At 41.9% G+C, this 24,994-nt stretch overlaps 1 protein-coding gene across 8 annotated transcripts in view; it reads right to left on the bottom strand.

Annotated features, from left to right (window-relative positions):
- Positions 1-24,994, bottom strand: part of UBAC2 (UBA domain containing 2) — a 251,911-nt gene that overhangs the window by 146,801 nt on the left and 80,116 nt on the right. For 2 of the 8 annotated variants that reach the window (XM_053217420.1, XM_053217417.1), the window contains exons 1-2: positions 22,702-23,177; positions 18,606-18,704 (exon numbers count right to left, since the gene is read on the bottom strand). The exons of 1 other annotated variant lie outside the window; for it this stretch is intronic. In XM_053217420.1, the coding sequence (XP_053073395.1) occupies positions 18,606-18,704; positions 22,702-22,879 (277 nt within the window). In that variant the 5' untranslated portion in view covers positions 22,880-23,177. Of the gene's footprint in view, positions 1-18,605; positions 18,705-22,701; positions 23,179-24,994 lie in introns of those variants that run through there. 5 more of the 8 variants (XM_053217413.1, XM_053217424.1, XM_053217418.1 and 2 more) reach the window with 5 other exon arrangements.

The following is a 24,994-nucleotide window of genomic DNA, read 5'->3' as shown; positions in this document are numbered from 1 at the left end:
ATCACTACAGATCCCTTAGACATTAATAGGATGATAAGAAGTTGCACAACATTGTAAAATGTACATAATGTCAGTGGACTGTACACCTAAAAATGTTTAGAATAGTAAATTTCATGTATGTACTTTTTAGCACAAATAATTTTTTAAAAAATAAGAGAATAGTAGAAATGATATTTTGTCCCTTTATTTGACAACTTAGATGAAATCGACAAATTTCTTGAAAGATACAATCTACCAAAGCTCACTCAAAAAAGAATTGGGTAACTTGAATAGTTCTATAGAACTACAGAAATGAAGAAATTTAATTTCTTAGTTAAAAGTCTTCCAACAAAGAAAACTCCAGACCTGATGGCTTCACTGGAAAATTCTATCAAGTATTTAAGAAAAAAAGAGTACCAATTCTGCACAAATTCTTCCACCACAAAAAAGAGGACAGAACAGTTCCGAATTCATTTTATGAAAACATTACACTGATACCAAAACCAGACACACATTAAAACAAAAGACGATATCTCAGGAACAGAGATGCAAAATTCTCAACAAAATGTCAGCAAACTGAATTCAGCTACACAGAAAAAGGATAAAACATCAGAACCAAGTGGTATACCAGGAATGCAAAGCAACTCAATGTACTTCACCATATCAATAAAGAAAAATATACCACATAACTGTTCACATCCTGTACAACTATCTGCTTATTTTACAAAGTCACTTTTTGTCAATTCATGAGACAAAACTGGCCACATACTGCTGTGTAGTTAATGACAGGCTGTCTCCTTGATCAAATCTTACTACTAATTCTATCCAACATGTATTGAGCGCTTACTAAGAGCAAAGTACTATACACAGCACTTTATGTGTACTACCTCACTCCTGACACTTGCACCTCAGGACCTTTACAGCTGCTACTCCCTCTACCCAAAATGTTCTTCCCAAGTCCAGTGTATCCTCATCATTCAGTCCCCATTTCAAATAGCATCTCCTCAGACTGGCTTTCTCTTATAACTCATATATTGCTCTGGAGCACATCATCCTGTTTTATTTATTTTATAGCATTTTTCACTATTTGAAATCCTTCTTTGTTTACTTCTTGGTCTCCTTCACCGGAATATACACTCTATGAAGGTAGGGTCCTTGTTTGTCTTGCTCTCTGATATATTCCCACGCCCAGAACAGCACCTGGCACACAGTCATGTTTCAGTGTATTTGGTGAATGAATCATGTGAGGTAGAAACCACCCTCTCTAAATGTAGATACACGAGAAAACTGTGACTCAAAGAGAAGCTACCTGTCCATGTCTTGGAGTTCCATTGAAAGTAAAGGGCAAGACAAAGGTTTATAGACAGGCGGTGTATTTTGGAATGTGATCCCAGGGAGCAGGAATTAAGGACATGGGGAATCAGATAGGGAGGGAGAGTCAGTGCAAGGATTCATTATCAAATTGGGCACCACTACAAGCAATAGATGTTTCTGACCAGTATTTGATCCGCAGTTTTTTCTAAGAAGCCTTGTGAATGTATCTCAGAACCATGACCAAGGGAAGACAGAAAAGCATTTTTATCCATCATCCTTCAATAGTCTCGAGTGGCCACAGAAAAGAAGCCCTGTGGGAGGAACAGACAAATACACTTTGCCAAACCAGACCAACTAATCCAAATAAGACTGTAGAAAAACATGGAATAAGAGGTGAGGATCAGTGCGCTGAAATGCTGTGCGAGGTGTCTGCTATACTGGCTAGGGAGAGGCAGAGCCAGGTTCAAACCCTGACGATCTGACTAATAAAACTGCTTCCTATGCTGCACTGACACCGAGCTCCAGGGATAAAAGGGACTTTCACCTGCATGGTAGGTTTTAAGTGAAAGACATATACAGTGACAAACGTCGGTACTAGAAATCAAAGTGGTGCCCTATATACTAAAGTCAATGCAACTGTGACTAGAGACATAAAGACTGCAGCTCTGCAACACAGAGCAGTGGACACTTATTAAATGCTGAACTGATCGAAAGTTTTAAAAAATTCATAAACCCTCTCACCTAAAAAATATATATATTTATCTAGGAATTTAGCCCAAAGTAATTATCATGGATGTGCACAAAGATTTTGCTACAAAGATACTCATCACAGCAACGTTTATAACAGTGAAAAGACTAGAAACGACATGAATTTCCAGCAGGAAAATGGATAAATTATGTTCTATCCATAAATTGGAATAATATTCGATTTTAAGTAGCAGAAAACTATTTCATGCATTGGGAAGATGTTCCTAAATAGTAAGTACGCAACATTTCTGGCAGGATTATTATATAATATTTTTAAAAATAGTACATTAGTACATGAGTTTAAGAAGCATCTATCAAAATATTACAAGTGGTAATCTCTGAATGATCTGTTCATAAGATATTCAAGTTTTTTTAATAAAAAATAATTTTTGTTTAGTTAGCTACTAATTCAGTAAAAAGTTTCATGAAATCCCTATGCACTGAGGTAAGGCAAGTCACTAGCAATCTTCTGGCCTCCCTGTGAGTAGAGCCAGGAAGTGGTTCATACATGAAGTAACCAAGCAGTGATCAAATTAAACTTTAAAAAAAAGTCACTTCTCTGCAACAGGTCCTTCCACCTCTGAAGATAGAGATGTTATAAATTTTGAGAACAGACAATGCATTAATCTAAAAGTAAAGCTGCAAAACATCTATGCCCAAGATAATATAAAACAGCAAAGTTTAAGATACTTTCTTTTGGGTCATTCACCTCTTCGGTACAACCAAAGTACACAGCCATCTCTTTGTGGCAGTGCATAGCAATCAGGCTTTGTTGACTATGTATCATCCTAAAATAATTATTACAGTATATGTGGATTACTTCACACCAGGCACTGTGCTTAAAAAAGCACTTTCTGTATACTGCCGTCTCAGTGAATGTTTACCGTAATCATGCGGCAGCAATTACTTACCTGCATACTCTAGGTGAAAAATAGGCTTAAAAAGGTTAAATTACTTGCCCAAGGTCACAGCTAGTTAGTTGAGGGGCTGAGATTTAAACCCAGTTCTGCCTTGACTCTAAAGAAAAAAAGGTTTTCTAATGTAGAACAAGGAAATATGATATCTTGATATCATGGTCCATGGTCCAAAAAGATTTTCATTATTACTATTTTTAGTGCTTTGCATGTTATCTTTTTGGTTCCTCAAAAAATTAAACACAGAATTACCATCTGAACCAGCATATCTACTCTTTGTTATATACCCAAGAGAACTGAGAACAGATGTTCAAACTAAAATTTAAATATGCACAGCAGCACTATCATAATAGCCAAAAAAGTGAAAACGTCCCCCAAATGTTCATCAGCAGATGAACGGACAAACAAAATGTGGTCTATCCTTACGACAGAAAATCATTCAGTCAGAAAGGGACTGTAGTGCTGATACCTGCTACAGTATGGATGGACCTTGAAAACATGTTAAGTGAATGAAAGCAGCCACAAAAGCCACATACTGCATGATTCCATTTACATGTAATGCTCAGAATTTAAAAATCCATACAGACAAGAAGCAGATTAGTGGCTGTCAGGGGAAGGGAAGAGAAGGGAATGGTGAGTGGCTGCTTAATGTGGGTACTGGGTTTCTTTTTGGGGTGATAAAAGTTCTGGAATCGGACAGCGATCGGTAATGATTGCACAACAACGTGAATGTACTAGAAGACAACGACTGAACACTTTAAAATGGTGAATTTTGTCTTATGTGAATTCTACCTGAATAAAAATACATGACTTTTCCGTACTGAGGACACTAACCACAGATCTTGCAAAGCTTAGCCATGTGGGCTGTAACAGAAGCATCACAGCTAATGAGAGAGAGAAGGGCTGGGACTGGGGGGAAGAAGGCAGCAACCCAGCAGCTCCACCGTCCCCACAAGGCGCCCATGTAAAAATACACTCGTCAAAAACCCCAGTGTGGTTCACACCCCAGAGAGGAGAGGCCACCATATCCTATCATATTGGTTTTCCTATTTCTGACCACCTGACTATTTGGTAAACTTCTCAGGGTTCCACAAGAATACTGTCTCATGAAGTAACTTCCTGAAAGTTTTCATCAGAAAGGGGCTAAAGCAAAAATAAGTGTAGAAGTCCAAAAAAGTGCAATAACCCGGGCACCACAAGGGACACCTCCTGCTTCCGTTATGATTTTTTCTTTGGGCCTCCAGGCTTCCCAGAAGAAAACTCAATGAAAATTATCTTCAGTGACCAAGTTAGGGAGGAACGAGAGTGCCTTCTGGTGTAATCTCAACAAAGACTTCCATAAAACTGCCTGGGAATCAAAAGGTCTCAAGTTTATTTTTGTTACATTCATTTCCCTATGGTGTTCACAAGTAAAACGCTGTAAGCCACCCACAAGTCCACTCCTGTTCCTCATGTACCGAGGACAATTCACTGACACTGGGCTCCTGCCACGCTGACTCCTCCTCAGAGAGGTCACCAAACAACAGGGCAGAGTGCCTGGCTCACAAGGGCAGCCAACACATGCTGGTTACCGGACCAGTGCTTGTAAAATATATCAGGGAAGCGAACAAGAGAAAAGACTAATAACAATTTCAAAAACACAAGCACAACAAAGAGGCAAGGAGGAGAACGTGCCTTTTGTATATTGATACAAAAATACATTCTGTACCTAAAATGTTTAGAGAGTGTGAGTTAGGTGGGAAAAAAGGGCAATAAAATTTGAAAAGAAGTTCTAAAACAGGGCATAACACAGCGGCCTGCATGCCAGAGAAAAGTGTGTCGTATCTGCAACTCATCAACAATGGCATCAATCACTTTTATTTTGGTCCTGCCGCTATGCCGGACGCTACTCAGGTTTATCCTTCTTAGGAAGATTTTATACAAACATTAAGCTTTTCGTTAAGCAAAAAAACAGTAATTGTTAAAAGTGCTAATTAGACAGGGAATACAATTATAATAAAATAATAATTTAATTTTTTTTTATTTTTACATTTACTTATTTTTGAGAGACACAGAGAGACACAGCACAAGTGGGGGAGGGGCAGAGAAAGAAGGAGACACAGAACCCAAAGCAGGCTCCAGGCTCCAAGCTGACAGCACAGAGCCCGATGCAGGGCTTGAACTCACAAAGCCCAGAGAAGAAAACTATGAATGTTACACATAAATAGAGAATAAATTATCCAACAGTAAGAACAACTCTGAAAAAGTGAATGAAGAGGTTTGTGCATAGTTCTGAACTCTGCAATAAATTCTGAGAGAGAGAGAGAGAAAAAAAAAGTAATTTTAAAAAAGGGAAAAATGTGTGGTTATTGGCAAGGAAATCTGTTCAAGTCCTAAAAAGGTCAGGCAGGAATCAGTGAAACAGGTGAAGTAGATGGCATAAAGTACATGATCAGTAGACTTCTGTCACTTAACAATTCAGCCCAACGTTGCCACACTGTCATCTTAAGACATAATCAAACGCTGGATTTCAGTCTTTAATACTCCAACTTTAATACGTTAGAAAGTCGGGCACCTGGGTGGCTCAGGGGGTTAAGCATATGACTTTGGTTCAGGTCATGATCTCATGGTTCACGAGTTCAAGTCCTGCACTGGATGAGCTTGAGCCCAGCTTCAGGAGAGCCCTGCTTTTCTCTCTCTCTCTCTCTCTCTCCTTCCCTCCCTCCCTCCCTCCCTCTCAATCTCTGTGCCCCTCATGGTATTCTCTCTCCATCTCTCTCTCACTTGCCCCCTAAGCTGAAAGGAAGGAAGGAAGGAAGGAAGGAAGGAAGGAAGGAAGGAAGGAAGGAAGGGAGGGAAAAGTCGGGTGCTTTGGGTGGCTCAGTGTGTTAAGTATCCGACTCTTGATTTCAGCTCAGGTCAAGATCTCACAGTCATGAAACTGAGCCCCCGTTTTGGGATTGTCTCTCCCTCCTCTCTCTGACCCTACCCTGCTCACGGGTGCATGTGCACACTCGTGCTTTCTTTCAAAATAAACATGTAAAAATAAATAAATAAAATGCTGCACATTAACTTTCCTCCTCACCCCCAAAAGCCTCACTACCAACACACGAATCAAATAAAACACATAAAACACATCAAAGCCTGGCCTAGAGAATCACCAGAGAGGGAATGTCTATCAGAGAGATGTTAATTTAAGAGAGGGCTGAGCTGAGGGGTGCCTGGGTGGCTCAGGTGCTTAAGTGTCCAACTGGATCTTGGCCCAGGTCATGATCTCGCAGTTTGTGGAATCAAGCCCTGCATCGGGCTCTGTGTTGATGATGTGGAGCCTGCTTGGGATTCTGTCTCTCCCTCTCTGTGCCCCTCCCTGGCTCCGTACTCTCTCTTGCCTCTCTCTCTCAAAATAAATAAACTTAAAAAAAAAAAACTTTTTAAGAGAGGGCTGAGCTGTAAAGGCCGAGTACAGGGAAAGTGTGGCCAGTAACAGCTTCATGACAAACCATAGATGGTTCTACATGTTCAAAGACCTAATGAATCTTTGAATGAACAATGGATGACAAATAAGGATACCACAGCTACAAAGACGGACACTAGAACATCTGATTAAGACAAATGGGAGAGGCAGTTACCTATTCAGCAGATGTTTAATGTAGACTAAATGGGCCTATTTTGGGAAAAGATGCAGACAGAACATATTTCTGCAGGGTAGAGAAACCCAAGTCTGATTTGAAAGTTTTGAGGATCCAAGGAACCTCTCCCTTTTGGGTCTGGTGGAAAAGCATAAGAGAACCAAACTTAAAATCTATTTGTTTGGACTTGTATGTGGCGTTTGGGCACCTACTCTGTGTGTGAGCATGCTACTGACATCTCTAATCCCCAGGGGCTGAAACTGGCTAGCTGATGGGGACAAAAGCCCCACTTAAACTCTACGTACTAAAATTAATTCTAAAAGGATTAAAGCATAAAATAAAAGCAAGGAAAACAAAAAGACAGCTAGATGAAAGTTCAAGGTGACAGACTCATACACCTGTCCACTTTTCCTCCCTTCTAAAGTTATACTGAAATAAGAACTCTCAAAACACCAGAGAAATGTCTCCTTCCAGAGTCCAGGGAACTAATCAATAAACACCAAGACCTCGGGAGAAGTATGACCAACAAGAATTACTCATCAGAATAATTTAGAGTATTTCTCAAACTTCAGTCATTCCCACTGTAGCACCACAATTTTGCTATATCCCAGTATCACCTATCATTTAATATTTTCTTTAAATCATTTATGATTTAATTAAATAAGCATATTTTAATTGAAATTTAGTATTACCACAGTAAATGGAAAATGAGTGTCAGTCTGTCATCAGTAGGTGGTAACTACAAAAATAAACACACTTTACTAAATTCTTACTAATATTATTGCTGATAGGAAGACCTGGGCCTGCCTCCTGTTCTCTGCTACCATAGGAAATGAGCTGCTATGAGAGAGGTTTTCAGACTAGTATCTGAGACTTGCTGTTTGATACAATCAAGACGAAAAAGAACTTTCTGAAAGGGAGTCATTATCTTACCTTTGTGTCAATGGCACTTCACATTGGGCCCACATCCTGTTTAAACCATCTCCGTACCGTAAACACCACACGTGCACAGATGACAGCTGGGCCAGTAGGCCCTTCCACCAAACCCTGCCGAGACACACTTTCTCACATTTCTTCCCACACACGGCCATTCATTCATTCCAACACTCCAGATAGAAAAAAATCTTTACCCCAAAATAAAATCTAAGAAACGCTCTCTGAAGAAAGGGGGCAAAGTACTTTGGGAAGACACTGAGAGGGTCAGAAAAAAAGTAGAAAAGAGCTTGGGGCAACGTCAAACTCCCAAAGCAGATGGCAGCCTGGGTGACAGGCAATGGGGGGAAGGGGTAGCAAGAGAGTTTACTCAGGAGTAAAGCTCACAGAAAGTGCCAACCCCACCTAATTTTGCTGACTGAACAGGATTCTCACCATCCCTTGCCTCATATAGGGAAACCAGCCTATCCACGTGCTACACACACTTGAACACGGCCTACAATCAGCCCCGACATTTAAGGTTTGGGCCTGATGGAGACAAAGACCTACCCACAAATAGTGAGGAAACCCATACTAGCTACTTACGAATTCAGTCTTTCACTACGTACAAGAACGGCCACGCAAGTATCCAGAAAGTTCACTACCTGTGTCCTCTATATGAAAGCTTACTCTGGGAGAATGTCCCTAGCCATCAGGGAAAAAAGACAAAGCCAAGAAGAAAATGATGCAAGAGTCAAGAAACAAATGTAGTTGAGTTTAACTTAATTTTTTTTTTTTTTTAAGAGTTTATTTTGAGAGAGAGAGAGAAAAAGCATGAAGGAAGGGCAGACAGGGAGAGAATCCCAACTAGGGTCCACGCTGTCGGCGCAGATGCGGGGCTCAATCCCACGAACTGTGAGATGATCTGCGCTGAGATCAAGAGTTGGGTGCTTAACCAACTGAGCCACCCAGGGACCCCGAGTTGAACTTAAAGTAGTGAAGACCACCAAAAGAAATTAAACTCCTTGAAAAAGCACATGTTTTCTGACCTAGGGCTCTATGTCCTTCTGACTCTAATTACACATCCTGGTTCTACCATAAATATACAATCATAATAACATAAATAGAACTATTGGCTTTGATTTTCTATATAAAAATTAACTTACTGATAAAGCATGGAAGGCTTCATTACCGTTACAGAACAGACTGTAAGCACACACGGCATATAGAGAACACAAATCAGGAATTAGAGTACAGAAGAGGAACCCATGTTCTTGGTCCAATTTCTCATTTTCATAGTGGAATCTACTGATAGTTCAAAAATTGGTAAATCAAAAAAGGGAGTTTCCTCCATTATTTAAAATCATAAAGGTAACCACTTCAAGGAATAACTAAACCAAAACTAAAAGATGAAGGAGATGTTGGAGGTATGCAAATTCCTCATCTTTCACAACGGGGAATCTATAAACGGAACAAGTCATTGACAAATCAGTAGAGGCATAAATATATCACTTAAAGCTATAATAGTAGCTATAATATAAGCAGCAAAGAAAAAGGAACTTAAAAGTAGTTCTTCCTACTGAGGAGAATTCATATTATATACTTACTTATTGTTACCATACACTTATATTACCCACATTAATTACGCACATGTGTGCGCACAAGCGCGCGCACGCGCACACACACACACACACATTCATAGGGAAAAACAATCTACAAGAATACACTCCAAACTGTTGTTGGCATTGAGAGAAAACTTCACATTTCACTTCCTCCTCCTCTGGGCTATTTGAATTTGTACCAGCAGTATATAGTATCTTCCTAATTAGGAAAAAAGATACAAAAAATGTTAGATGAAAATTCAACAGATCTCAGAGGCCTAGGACTCGATTAAGAATAAATTTGGCCTAATAAAATTTATGAGCTAAATCCCTTTATTTTAATGACTTATTTATGAATGAAAAACTTTACATGAAAACACTTCATGAACAAAATTAAAAAGCAATTGACAAGTGGTTAAAATATTCGTAACATACACCGAGACAATAGCCAAAACCCTTAAAGGCTTTTATAAATGAACTTAATAAAACTATAATATTCCAGTAGAAAAAAAAATGGGCAAAGTACATGAACAATCAAATCTGTTCAAAAATATATTAAAATGGCCAGTAAGGGGCGCTTGAGTGGTTCAGTTGGTTAAGCTTCAGACTTCAGCTCAGGTCATGATCTCTTGGTTTGTGAGTTCGAGCCCTGGGTCGGGCTCTGTGCTGACAGCTCAGAGCCTAGAGCCTGCTTCACACTGTGGCTCCCTCTCTCTCTGCCCCTCCCCTGCTCGCGTGCTGTCTCTCTCTCTCAAAAATAAGTGTTAAAAAAATTTTTTTTAAATGGCCAGTAAATATGAAAGGAGAAAAAATTTCACTCTCTCAAAGAAATGCAGATTAAGACAACAATGCCATTTTTTTCATCTCTTAAGTGGCAAAAATTATTTTAACTTATCATGCTCAACTGTTACAAGTGTGGTCAGACAGATATGCTCCTAAGCTGATAAAAAGGATGTGATACATCCTTTCTGGAAGGATTCAGGAATACAGATCAGAGCTTTAAAATGTTCCTCTTCTTTCTTTCATCCTGTAATTCCACATCTGTGATCATTTCTTTAGGATGAAGTCAAAGATATGATCAATAACTTAGTGATAAAGATATTCACCACTGTTTAAATGGGGAAATGCTGGAGAAAAACATTTTAATACAACCTTCTAGGATATTTCAAAGTTATGATTCTGTATCCAAGACCATTTCAGGGAAGCATATTTGAATGCCATGTCTGTGTAAAGCCACATACACACACATGTAGGCATGTACACATGTGTGAGAGAGAAAAGAATGCTCAGGTAAACACTGCACAGAAGAAGTCTAAGGGAAGGAGCACTAAGCTGTCAGGGGTGGTTTGTCAGTGGGGTAGTCATTATGTGGGACCACTCCTTTCTACATCTGTATTTGTATAATGTCCGAATTTTCTGCCAGCAGGCATGTTTCAGTTTTGTAATAATGCAAAACAAAACAAAGTTAAAAGCCAGCTTTGAACACTATTAACGACACAAGGCAAATTCATTTAAAAAGATTAAGTGAAAAAAGCAAAATACGAACCTGTACACAGGTCCAACTTTACTTTTAAACTTGTTTCTATACATACATATAGGTGACAAAATTTACACAACACCAATACGTAAACAGGAATGAAGTCTGGGCAGTACCGTAACATGGAATTTTATGTTTCTTCCTTATAGTTCCCAAATTTTATTCAATGAAAACCATCTCCAGTAAGTCTTAGGATCAAAGAGTTGATGAAGTCAAATTTCTCTGTTGCAGGGCCACTAAAGGTCTCAGAAGTACTAATTTGCCTTCTCAGTCTAAAAAAAACAGTACGGCTGGCAACATTAGGACCATACTCAGCTACAGAACACTTGCCAAAAAGTAATACTGTGCTCTTTGCACTCTATGGTGCTACATTCAAGGGACCAAAATGACATCAACACTGGAAAACGTCTGAGAACAATAACAACATAACTTAAAAACTCTTAAACATATCTGGGAAAGAGAACGATTTAAATGAGGGTTAAATTTTAACTCTCATTTATAGTCATAATTTAAATGAAGGTTAAAACTTAAGCAACATACAGAATAACTATAGATAAAAACATTGTATTGTATACTTGAAATTTGTTGAGAGTAGTTTTCACCACACATACACATACACAAAAAGATAACTATGTGAGGTGATGGATATATTAATTTACTTGATTTCAATACCATTTCACAACAGGTACGTATAACAAAAGGTCACATATAACATAAATATATAATACTTTGTCAACTGTATCTTAATAAAGCTAATAAAAATGAACTAAACAAGTGTTACCTCACTGGCTCAGTCAGAAGAGCAGTCAACTGTTCATCTCAGGGTCCTAAGTGCAAGCCCCACATTACATGTAGAGATTATTAAAAAAAGAGTTGGTTAAGGATCCAACTCTTCATTTCAGGTCAGGTCATGATTTCATGGTCGTGAGATCAAGCCCCATGGAGCCTGCTTGGGATTCTCTCTCTCTCCCTCTTCCTCTGCCCCTTCCTGCTCATGTGCACTCGTGCTCTCTCAAAAACAAATAAACTTTTAAAAAATCAGCTAAACATTATATTATTTGACTTAAAAATAAACTTAAAGCAATTTTTTAATTAAAAAAAAAATGGAGCACCTAGGTGGCTCAGCTGGTTGAGTATCGACTCTTGATTTTGGCTCAGGTCATGATCCCAGGGTCGTGGGACTGAGCCCCACACTGGGCTCCATTCCAAGCATGGAGCCTGCTTGAGATTCTCTCTTTCTCTCCCTTTGCCCCTCTCCCCTGCTCAGCTCTAAAATAAATAAATAAAATAAATAAACACAGGCCCAAGGGAGACATTTAAAAACAAAACAACAACAAAAAGCTTACACAGCTCCTCACTCTACCAGAGTTCCACAAGGCACACTTTAAAAATGCTGGAGTAAATTATTTACAAGATATTCTTTATCAGATTGTACTTACTTATTAAAATTCTATAGAAATGCATTTTTTAAGTGTATTTATTTTGAGAAAGAGAGCGAGCATGCATGCACAAGGAGGAAGGGGCAGAGAGGGAGAAAGAGAAAGAGAATCCCCAACAGACTCCGTATACAGTGTGGAGCCCGACGCAGGGCTCGAACCCACAAACCATGAGATCATGACCTGAGATGAAGTCGGACGCTTAACCAACTGAGCCACCCAGGCACCCCTAGAAATGCATTTTTAACACAGCCTGATTTAAGATAGGCTCCATCATCATTAATATGACTGATACTGACACAACCTGAGAACAGAAGAAGATAATAACTTGACTAATAAGGGATGAAGAGAGAAAAAAGAAGAAAATGCAAATAACTATAGTGTATTAGCTATGACAAAAAGATCCTAATTAGGACATAAAACATCCCAACTGAAAGCAAAACAGGATATTGGTTCCTACTTAGAAAGAAAGAGGGAGACACGGGGGTTGAAAGGAACATAGTAGAACACAGGAGCACATCTACAGCAGTCAGGACACAGCAATGCAGTTTTCCAGGACTCGGAAAAGAGCTCCACTGCAAAGCTGAGCTATTACATTCATCACTAGACTACAACTATCTCAGTGGTCAAGAGAGAGAAGTGTTAATAATACTTCCTTAAGTCCGGGAAGCAGTACCGTGCATTCGTTTCAGAGCACAGAAAGTGGACTCATATTGACTAGGTTCAAATTCTCATCATGCTTCTTACCAGCTATGTGATCTTGGGAAAGCCACTTAAACGTCTGTGCCAAAGCTTCTTCATCTGCAAACTGGGAAGAATAATCCCACTACCTCATCAGGTTGTTCTGAGAATTAAATGAGTTAATAGATGGAAACTGCTTAGAACAGAGCCTAGCAGTAATTGTTACATGATATGTTACACAAACAAAATTTACAGTTATAGTGTGACATAAGTAAAACTAACAATAACTCACACTTAATAGTCATTAATTGAAAATTTTTAAGAAATCATATAGATATGTAGACCCCTCATTTAGGTTATGGCTCTTTCTCCCAGGAATTTTTCCTAAGGCTTAGAAGTTATATTGCCATAGCTCCTAGCCATTTTCCTTCAAGGGAAAGGGGAATAAATTTACATTAGTTTTGGAAGTAGGCAAACCTGGGTTCAAATCCTAGCTCTTCTTTTAAAAAAAAAAAAAATTTTTTTTACATTTATTTATTTTTGAGAAACAGAGTGAGACAAAGCATGAGTGGGGGAGGGGCAGAGAGAAGGAGACACAGAATCTGAAGCAGGCTCCAAGGCAAGCAGTCAGCACAGAGACTGATGCGGGGCTCGAACCCACAAACCGTGAGATCATGACCTGAGCCGAAGTTGGACACTCAACTGACTGAGCCACCCAGGTGCCCCCAAATCCTAGCTCTTCTACATATATACTAGTTATGTGATTTTGGATGTTATGTTCTGAGCTTCAAAGTATTCATTTGTGGCAAAGATAATAATACCTAGCATTACTCTGAAAATTAAATATAATAACTTAAGGAAAACAATCTTTTCTCCTTTAAATTGTGGTGAAGTTATACCATCCTTTGGGGTTGGAATTTGGCAGCATGCATCAAAAATTATAAAATAATACAGTTTATTTATTCTTCTTTCACCTCTAGAAACATCTGAAAATTAAGATGCTCTAAGCATCACTATAATAGAAAAAAAAAAAAGAAAGGAGAGAAGCACAAACCTAATTCTGTAAGAACAGCATACTTGGAAAATGCGTATGACAAAGGAGAGAAAAGCAGAATACACACATAGTCACTGTGATTGCTTTTTAAAAGTATTTTGTGTGAAATAAACGCAAGTTACAAAATAGCATTTGAGTGTGATAAATTTATTTTTAATTATTTATTTGGATATTTACTTTTGCATTAGAAAAAGTATGAAGATAAATACCAAAATGTCAATAAGTGCTATTTTTATTTCTTTCTACTACTTTCCCATATTTCAGAGTTTTCTAAAATGAACTTTATTCAATTTATCGTAACAAAATCAGTTCATTTAAAACAAGACTATAAGGAGCGCCTAGGTGGCTCAATTGGCTAAGCATCCGTCTGACTCTTGGTTTCGACTTAGGTCATGATCTCATGGTTTGTGAGATCAAGCGCCACACTGGGCTCTGTGCTCACAGCACAGAGCCTGCTCAGGATTCTCTCCCCCATCTCTCTCTGCCCCTCCCCCTCCCCCACTCGCTCGCTCTCTCAAAATAAGTATTAAAATTTAAATATAAGAAAACCAATTATATAAATATCTTGAGGAAAATATGAAGAAAAAAGAAGAAAAAGATGAAAAAATTAACGGAAATGCTTAACAGTGGTTTTTCTCTATCTTTCAAACTTTCTCTAATGTGATTAATTACTTTGAGACTGAAAAAGAAACACTTTTTAAAATCATTCTCCCTTGGGGCGACTGGTTGGCTCAATAGGAAGGGCATGCAACTCTTGACCTCAGGGTCATGAATTTGAGCCCCATGTTAGGTGTAGAGATTACTTAAGTAAATAAATATTTTAAAAAATAAAAAATAAAGCATCCTCCCTCAAGCTTGTCCTTCCCTAATTAATACCTGTCTTTCCTTCTCAGTTAAAATTCTTTTTTTTTTTTTTTTTAACATTTATTTATTATTGAGAGACAGAGACAGAGCATGAGCAGGGGAGGGACAGAGAGAGGAGGAGACACAGAATTCAAAGCAGGCTCTAGGCTCTGAGCTGTCAGCACAAGGCCCGACTCGGGGCTTGAACTCAAGAACTCATGAGTTGATCATGAGTTGAACTCATGAGAGATCATGACCTGAGCCAAAGTCAGACCCTTAACCGACTGAGCCACCCAGGCGCCCTCAGTTAAAATTCTTAAATAATATCTTCCTTGAGAGTTTCAAGGATATACTGTACTCCTCAAAAACTTAAGAAATGTAGGAAATAGCTTATCCCCAAGAGTCAAGCATTACAGGCAACTGTGCAGGGTTTGGGCAACCCAAACCTGATGAATTAATCCTTTACTGCAACAAATAATGAAATCAGAGCAGAAAATATAAATTCTAATGTCACCTTTCAAGGGCCAGCCAAAATGATTCTTGGCCCCCAAAAGAGAAACACAACTAGAACAAGATGATAAAACTGGAGTTTCCATTAAGGTACCAAATACAAGGGCTGCTGCACACCAAAGGGAAGTTTCTACACCAAAATGTAGGATTTACAAAGAAAACTAATCTAATGCAATCCCATGGCTGTTAAGATTCCTCTTAGCCTTATTATGAAGATAGAAAGAGTGGGTGGAACAGCAAGAGTTCTCTGCTGAACAGAGGGCACGAGGAAAAAGATCTGTGGTGTGCGTATCCAAGTGTGGTGAGTACAACTACACCCTCACATCGAGCTGAGTCGGGGGCTCAGGGGGCCTATTCAGTGAGCTAAATATGTGACGCCTGAGGTGACATGGTGGCTTTCCACCTCGGTAAACCAGAGTAGAAGAAGAAGCCAAGTTGATCACAGGGTTCACATGCACAACCAAGGCAAAGAACCCAGCAATTCCAGAGAAGCAGAGATGCACCGCATGCAATGGTCAGCAATGGGGTCAAGTCTGTTTCAGTCCGAAAGTGCTCTTAAGCAAGCCAAAAGGACTCCAGAAGGAGGAAACTGCAGGTGGACCTAAGTTCCTAGGAACTAAGGAAGAGTCATCAAATAAAGTCCACCAACATAAAGATGCGTCCCCCCGCCCCAACCCAAGCCCAGGGGAGTAGCGGGGACGGTAGGCTCACAGGAATCTAAAGAGCCCACAAGAGGGTCAGCTTTAACTAAAGAACTATCCTATTTCCTATTCCTTCCTCCTCCCACACCACTCAGTCTAGAACCTAGTAAGATCAGAAACAGAAAATCTGAGACAGAGGGGAACACAAAAAAGAGGAGAAGCCAATCACAGCCTTTTCTCTCACGGCAAGTGGTTGCCAAGTACAAGTCTTAACTGGGAGAAAGGAGAAAACATCTTACCTTTGAATGAAGACTGAAGTGCTGACTAAAATGTTCAACTGCATTTTTTTTTTTTAATGTAGGCCCCATGTCCAACATGGAGCTCGAACTCACAACCCTGAGATCAAGATCAAGCTCTACCAACTGAGCCAGCCAGGTGCCCTTAACTACATATTTTTAAATTTAAGTTGAGCCTGTATTTTGTGACTTCTATTTCCTAAGATTAGCGCCACCTGAATGTATTTTTCGTCTTTTATTTACTACTGAATTCCAAGCATCTGGAAGACAGGCTGGCCCACAGAAGTGCTCATTAAACAACTGATGAATCAATAACTTGAAGAGTGAATAAAAAAGTCATAGATCTGATACCTTTTCATAAAGACAAAAAGCTTTCCAAGCTGCATACACTTTAAAGGGATGGTGAGAGACAAAAATATTTGATCATCTCCCACAAGTATTTAACACACTGAATACGTAAAGAAAGAATATGTCAGTAACAACACAGCTTGGCACTTCTTTAGAGCAAAAAACAGCTGCAGTGGTAAACTGTCGAGGTGTCCATTTCAGCATTTTGCAGGGGACAGAGTATGCAGACCCTGAATGACCCCACCCGTCACTATAGCTTGCCCATCTCCAGAGTGAGATAAATATCCTTACAGTCACTGACACTACTGGACGTTGTACGCATCTAACTCCCCTAACCACATCTGACTCCAAGCTCCCTAACTGGTGGTTTTGGATCAAAACCAGTTTCACTGGTTCCACCTCAGCTCAAAACTGTATTTCTCAGTCTAATAAATTTGTACTGGCTCCCACCTCAGTGCTGTGTGAATTTAGTTATAGCAAGATACCCAAGCACCTAAGTCTTCAAAGGGCCAAACTGAGCTGTGTCTCCCCCAGATTCCCTCCCCAGCTGTGTGTCCCTATGGTCCACTCTCCCTATTTCTACTCTCCACCTCTGGTTCACTCCTTAACTAAGCAGGTTTCGACCCTAATGAGCCACTGAAACTGCCCTCTTTACAGTAACCATACCCACTAATGCCAGATCCAGCAAACGCTGAGGATATGAGACAACCAGGTGAGTACAGAATTTAAAAATAAAAGTCAAGGAGTAAAGAAGTTTAGAAAGAAATGTTCACCAAAGCCAATGCAAGAAAACATTCCACTAAGACAGGGACTGGGAAGCACCCAGTAAATTCGTGGGTGTGGAAGTCCCTGGTCACCTGGTCCATGGTAGTTTTCATAGAGAGGTGGGGCAGATTCCGGCTGTGGTGGGTGGAGTACAAAGCCAGTGGGCAAACCCCGAAGAACAGCTGATGAACTGTAGAGGGCTAAAGAGTGCAGGGATGTGAGAAAGGAAATCAAGCAAAGGTCATCTTTCAAGGACTGTGGTTGGGAAGAAGAAACAGCAGTCAGCAGCTGGAAGGTGCAGGATAGACAGGTGGGTTAGGCTTCTGCATTTTTCAGAACACACTCAGGAGAAGGATCCAGTTGAAAATCCCTAACGCTTGGGTGCCTGGGTAGCTCAGTGGGTTAAGCGTCTGACTCTTGATATCAGCTCAGGTCACGATCTCATGATTCATGAGATCGAGCCCTGCATTGGGCTCTGCACTGACAATGCAGAGCCTGCTTGGGATTCTCTCTCTCTGTCCATCCCCCACTCATGCTCTTCCTCTCTCTCAAAAAAAATAAGCTTAAAAAGAAACAAAAAACAAAACCCTAACCCTGATCTAGGAGCTTTACATACACTAACTTTTTAAATTTTTTTTTTAATGTTTATTATTTTTGAGAGAGAGGCAGAGACAGAGAGCAAGCAGGGAAGGGGCAGAGAGAGAGCGAGACACAGAATAGGAAGCAGGCTCCAGGTTCTGAACTGTCAGCACAGAGCCTGATGCAGGGCTTCAACTCACAGACCTCAAGATCATGACCTGAGCTGTAGTCCGGCCGCCCAACCGACTGAGCCACCCAGGCGCCCCTATACACACTAACTTTTAATCTTCACAACAACTCAATAAAACAGATACTAATATTCTCTCCTTTCCACAGGCAGGGGATCTGAAGCACTCTGGGAGTCTCTGAAAAGCCCCCTACAGTATCAACAAGAAAAAGCGCCAGATTTAACCACGTGTCGGGCTCATGCTCTCAGAGGAGAGAAGGAAGAAGTGGCAATCGGCAAAGGCAGTAAAGAATGAATTACCAAGAGATGGAGGGGGGCTAGGGGAAGGGGCTTCATTCTTTTAGCCTGGGGAAAAGGGAAAGGAACAAAGTCTGTATGCCAAACCAACTCACTCATCCCTCAAAACTCAACCAGAGTATCACCCACTCCACGTGAAGTCTCTGACAACTATTAAAGTGTGGATATAAACAAGATAGAGAGAGACCGTGCCCAGGTGACAGCCCTTATTTTGCGGGTCTTTTAAGAGTGATATGGGTAGAGACTGGGAAGAGTCTTGAGGATAGGGATGAAAGGGTAAGGGCCCAGGGAGACGACTGAATTCAAGGACTCAGCTCAGATCAGGTGCCACATGTGAACATGAGCTGGGGTTTTACCAGATGACTGTAGCGGAACAGGAGCACCAGGTCTCTGAGAGTCTTGCTGAGAACTCAACTCCAGACTTGATATGGAAGTTGCCAGAAATGGGCTGTAAACTGGAGACAACGAGGAGAATGGAGAGTCTGGGGATCAGAGTCACTGTGGTGAGAGTATAGAAGCTGCAAGAGTTTGTTTACAACAAAAGACAAATCAAATTGAACTGGGGGGTAAAAGGCAGGTTTCTTCCATGGACACACTCACCTCTGCCTACTCGGCCATCTCCTCTTTCCCTACCATCCCGGCTACTAGAATTGCCTGAGGTCCTGTCCTCGGCCTTCTAACTCTACTCACTGCTTCCGGTGTCCTCACTCATGTCCATGGCAGAGCTCCCACCTAACTATCCATGTCCAGTCCAGCTCTCTCTCTCCAAATGTCCCCCGGGAAATCTCTGGGCACTACAGCCTCCCGCCCCACCCCCCCCCGCCCGGATTAAATGTGTCCACAGCTGAACTCATCTTTCTCCCAAAATGAGCTCCCCCTTTCTGCATCCCCTACCTTAGTGAATGGTGCCACCATCTGTCTCCCCAGAGCCACCTTTAACTCCTCTTTATGCCCAAAATCTAACAAGTTTTTTTTTTTTTTCGACGTTTATTTATTTTTGGGACAGAGAGAGACAGAGCATGAACGGGGGAGGGGCAGAGAGAGAGGGAGACACAGAATCGGAAACAGGCTCCAGGCTCCGAGCCATCAGCCCAGAGCCCGACGCGGGGCTTGAACTCACGGACCGCGAGATCATGACCTGGCTGAAGTCGGACGCTTAACCGACTGCGCCACCCAGGCGCCCCAAATCTAACAAGTTTTAATGACACAATCCATTTAATCACACATCTTTAGAACCTTTCTTCACTGTCGTATTCATTCTTACCGCTACCGCCTGACCTGGGCCTTCAGCATTTCCCACTGGACTCTATTTTCTCTGCCCTTCTGCTGGCCACCCTTTCGTTTTGATCTAAATCTCTTTGTCCACTAGAATCTCCTGGGGATAACTTTGAAAATTCAGATTTCTGATGCCCACACTGGCCTTTCTCAATCTGTGGATGAGACCCAGGACTATGGACATTCAGAAAGCTCGATGTTGATTTTTTGGCAGCCAGGCCTCCGGCAACATCTAGAAAACACTGCTCCCATCACCAACAATAATCTCCCATCTTCCCTCCCACAGCAACATGAAGCATTCACAAGTGGTGCTCTAGACCATCACCTCCTTCCGCGTCTCCGGACTTTGCCCTATCAGTCATGCCTATCTGTGTACCTGAACAGGAGGAGCCTTAGCCATTCCTCCACCTTCTTCCCCAGGGCCTCCTCTTCTCTCTCTCGTCAGGTGGGTGATTTCACCACACCCCTCTTAAACTGCTCAGTGCAGCCATAACCATCAATCCTCTAATTCAAAGACAGAGTCACAAACGCCCTGCCCTGGCAGCACCAGCATTCTTCAGCACCTTGAAAATGCCCAGCTGTGCCTGGTTCCGTCTTTGCGTTTGCTCTTCCCTTTTTGCAAAATGCACGTTTTTCAATAAATTCTGACGTGGCTGGCTCTTTCATACCATTTGGGTCTCCTCTCAAAGTCACCCTCCCAGATATCCTCCCACACCACACTTGCTAAAGCAGTCATCCACCATAACCTCAATCTATTACACTCGTATTTTCTTCATGACACTTATCACTATGTGAAATCACATCGTTAACTTACTTGATCCTGTTTACTACTCTATCCTCTGTACACAAACAGTGTGTCGCTTACATGGGTACCCAACAGATACTGCTGAATAAATAAATGAGAGGAAAGCAAATGCAGCACTAAATCACCATTATCTACTAGTCACAAAATGAGGGAAATATGCAGGTGATAGGAAATGGCAGGTACTTTTCCTTTGAAAAGAGAATGTTACTCATCATCCATGGGGTCATGGGCAGATTATTCTTCCTCAGGATACTTACTCAAGATCAGAACTTTGACTTACCAAAGAGCCACACAACTTACCTAGATGAAATCAATTCCCTGTCAGCGGGTAGCCTTGCAAAGAAAAATGTTAAAGTAGATAACTACTGATACCCAGCCTTGCCAAAAACCAGTCCTTGGAAAAACTGCCCAAACTCCACTGCAAACAGGGACCCAGACTTGTTCAGCATTGCAATCCCAGCACCTAGCAGTTTCCAGCCCACAATAGATGGTCAAAATGTTTGTTAAATGAGCACAGAAGACATAGCCTTCTGAGGAATGGCCATCCCATCAAGTCTTACCCTGAGGACACACTTATTTTAGAAACAGTGCAGGATAGCTCAGAAGTCTTGGCCTATGCCTCTCCCTGAGCAGGAGTTTGGTTCCTAGAATTCAGTACTCATCAACCCTGTGCCATAGGTAATCAAGTATTACCTTCTCCATTGTCACCGTGTATCAAATCTGAATAAACTTTGCCAATACAATGGCTAATACAGTATAGTAACCAGTGACAGTAATCAGTAACCCAGTAATACAGTACAATGACCTTTCTAACTTTTTCATGTATTCTGGTCAGCAAGAAAGGATGGCTCGGAATGTTGAAACAACTAAAATTAAAGACTCTATCATTAATTTTACATCCACCAGTGTATGGCTCACTGTGTGATCCCAAGAAAAATCACACCACCTTCTTGACCAACAGTGTCAACAATCTCATGTTCTTTAACCAAAGGGTAGTTTGGGGATGATTAACTAGCCAGTACTTGTAACCTACTCTGAGGCCAATGAGTATCATAAGTCAAATTAATTATGAAACAAAGGAAATCAGGGGTGCCTGGATGCTCAGTTAATCGAGCATCCGACTCTTGATTTCGGCTCAGGTCATGATTTCACAGTTCTTCAGATCAAGCTCCCCATCGGCTCTGCACTGACAACACGGAGCCTGCTTGGGATTCTCTCCCTCTCTCTGCCCCTCCCCTATGTGCGTGCTCTCTCTCTCTCTCTCGCAAAATAAATAAATAAACAAACAAACTTTTTTTTAAAAAAGGGAAATCATAAATATTCAATCTACTCCAAAACCAGAAGTTGGGAAGTGAGGAAGGTTTTAAATTAGGCCTGTGGCTCTGATACTCTCAGACGGAGACCTGTATTCTCAGAAAAGATTTCCAACAATCAAAACAGATCTTTAAGCTTTGGAAATGTCAACTGCTCCCATACTCTGGCAAGATTAAGCTCACATGTAGAGAGATATGAAGTACTAACAGTGACAAGCAATCGCAAAATTATGCCTGTTGAACAGTTCACTGTTGATGTGCCAGTGCCTAATCCTAGGCTGTTTACTTAACACACAGCCCACCTCACCAAAAGCCAACTAAACAATTTCAGTGAAAAAAATAAAGTTGTCTAAAAGGTTGCATATACTCCATTGCCCTCTCTCTGCTGGCCACCGCTGACGTTCAAGGAAAAGATCACAGCAACATCCAGGAGCAATGTCCGCGCCTTCCTGCCAAATGACTTCTTAACTTCCTTCCACTTTAATGGACTTTCATCAGTTTTTATTTGTCTAAAAACTCTTAAGGGACACCGAGTTAGAAAGAAACCTAAGTAAACCTGAGGAGTCAGCTCCTGAGACGGAGGCTGGAATTTGCATCTGGGGGAGAGCCAGTTCGGTCCCTCTGTAGCCCAAATGGAGCAAGGTGACTGGGAAGGGAGCAGTCTTCCAGCATCGACTCCACCAGGGCAAGCCTCTTCTGGCACAGGCGCCGACGAGCGCCAACGGGTCGAGCCTGGAACACATCAGGACTCCCAGCCCGACCCTAACCGTCCAGCCCACCTGCGGCAGCCCCTGGACACCTGAGCATCGCACCTGGGGTTCATAGATGGGGACCGGGGCTGACGGCGGAACTCAGTCCCCACTCGCACCTCCAGTCTGAGGTGGGGGCCGTGCCCGCTGCCCCTCACGGGCAGGAACCACTAAGGTTCGGGCGCGGGGATGAAGGGTCGGCCCCCAAACCTCCAGCAACCCCGAGGGTCCCCGCTGCCCCGAGGCTTCTCAAGGAGGTGCCTAGGGTGGCGCGTAGGGAACAGCCATGAAAGCGGCAGCCGGTACTCACAAAGCCCACTGGAGCCGGTGCTGGTGAACATGGTCCCGCCGGACCCGGAGCCCCGCGGGGGGACAGGGGGAGGGGAAGTGGAGGTGGAGGGACCCGGCGACAACGCAGGCGCACTCCTGGCGTGGCGGCGAATCTGGCAACTGGATTCCACTCCAGGGGCTGCCTGTGAGCGGCGCATGCGCGGCCCGTGGGGCGCACTGCTTCTCCCGCCCCCTCCCTTCCTGCCTGGGAAGGGAAGTCGGTCCGCAGCTGGGGCGATCCGTGTGTCCGGGTTTTCCGACTGCCGCGGGCCCCCTTCAGAAAAGGAATGGGAATAAACGGGAAGAGTGTAACTCCTGGAAGCTGCACTAAAATACTCAGCGCCGCCCCACGCCCGGTGGAGCCGCGTGGCAGCGGATTCCTCCAGAGTGCCGGCGTCGGGATATTCCTCGCGACCTCTAACCTCTCCACGGACGGGACGCCCGGCGCGTTCCACGCATGCTCAGTCTTTCCGGACAGACCCCCCCCCCCCCCCCCGCCTTCCCCCCGCCGTCCCCCCCTTGAAGTTCGCTCCCGCGAGGACTGTAGACAATAAATGTCTCGAGTTCCGGTGTCCAGCCAAGTGCTGGAGGCCGCTGAGTCGCGGGGAGCAACGCTGCCTAGGGTCCTGCCTTTCCTACGTCGATCCTGCGCGGAATTCCCTGAAAAGGCGCCGAGTGTCGTGGTCCTCAGATACACCCTACCACACCGCGCCGGCCGGTGACGAGGATCCTGGGACTGACGAGTCTATGGCTGAACGACCTTGCTCCCTAAACTTCTGCTTTGGCGTCCTTCTCAGACATGGGCCATTTCTTTCTTTCTTTTTTTTTTTTTCATTTGCAAAATGAAATTAATCTTTGCTGAAGCAAAGTCATGTTTTTTTTTAAATGAGTTTGAGCCTGAAAAATTTTATATTCTGTATAATTTATATTCTGTATAATTTTATATTCTGTAGTTATTAAAGAATATGTATTATGGAGAAATTGACCAACTACAATGCTGAATGAAAAAGGCTGAAAAACTGCATGGCATACTTTAAAAAGAAAATACTTTTTGGGGACGTCTGTGTGGTTGAGCCTCCTCGCACGGTTTGTGAGTTCAAGCCCTGCATCCAGCTCTGTGCGGACAGTGCAGAGCTCGCTTCAGATCCTCTGTCCCTCTCTCTCTGCCTCTTCCCTACTCATGCTCTCCCTCTCACAAATAAACATTTTGAAAAAATAAGAAGAAAAAGAAAATACTTTTTGAGTGCTTGAGAGGTGCCAGTGGCTCAAAATATTAACACTGATTTATTGCTAGAAGGCAAAAGTAGAAGTGACTTATTTTCCTTAGGCTTTTCTTTAAGTTTGTTTAAGTTTGTTTACAGTCTTGAAATAGATTTTACATTTCACTTCAGATTCATCTAATTGAATTATTTTGCAATAAAATGATACTGTAAAGGCCCTTTAAGTTTTGCAGAAGCTGCTAGCTGGCAACAAAACTGATAGCCAACATAGCTGAATGCTTCTCAAAGTAGGTGTGGCGACTCCCCCCACCCCAATTTAGGGAATCCAGAAGGCCAAAACTGTTTTCGGGATGATGCTAAGACCCTTTTTTTAAACTCTTATTCACTCAGAAGTACTGGAATTTGCCACCATGCATTTGGAAGGGCTGCATAACTTAGTAAACCAATATTTTCCAGTTGATCAATGCATCGTGTTACAATTATGCAATTCAAGCTTCAAGATAAACCAATAAATTTTAGTGAAACAGTACAAAGAGTTCATTGATAGGGTTTCAGATTTCTCATTGCCAATAATCTTTTAAGAAACTACTGTTGCAGAATTTTTTTTACCTCAATATCCAAGATTTGTTGTCTTGCCACTTTGAAGGATGAAGAGGTGGACACAAAATAAAATGAGCAGCAGGCAAAAGTTGATTAAAGTATAAGATCTGAAAGTAAGAATAGTATGAAAGCTCTCTTTACAGAGAGGGGTCATTCAAAAGTGAATACCTGCGGACTATACACAAGGGACTGTTTTATAGGGTTTTGGTGAGCCCCTTCCCTTCTTGTTCCTTCTCAGGTTCTACCCTTACTAGCTAGGTGATTCTAAATGCCTGTCATTCCTTTTTGATTGGTTAATTTCCACTGTACCAAGGGTGGTCTATGACCATACTGTTCCTTGTGGGTCATAGGTTTTATGGTCTACTTATTTTTAGTCGGGCCTTTTGTCACATTCTTAAGAGGAACTTTATGCCTGAGGGAGCTTGCTCAAGGCCGGATGTTCCCAGAAAAAAT

The sequence above is a fragment of the Acinonyx jubatus genome, chromosome A1 (assembly GCF_027475565.1).
Source record: "Acinonyx jubatus isolate Ajub_Pintada_27869175 chromosome A1, VMU_Ajub_asm_v1.0, whole genome shotgun sequence".
Lineage (NCBI taxonomy): Eukaryota > Metazoa > Chordata > Mammalia > Carnivora > Felidae > Acinonyx > Acinonyx jubatus.
This window is presented reverse-complemented; position numbering and strand designations above follow the sequence as displayed.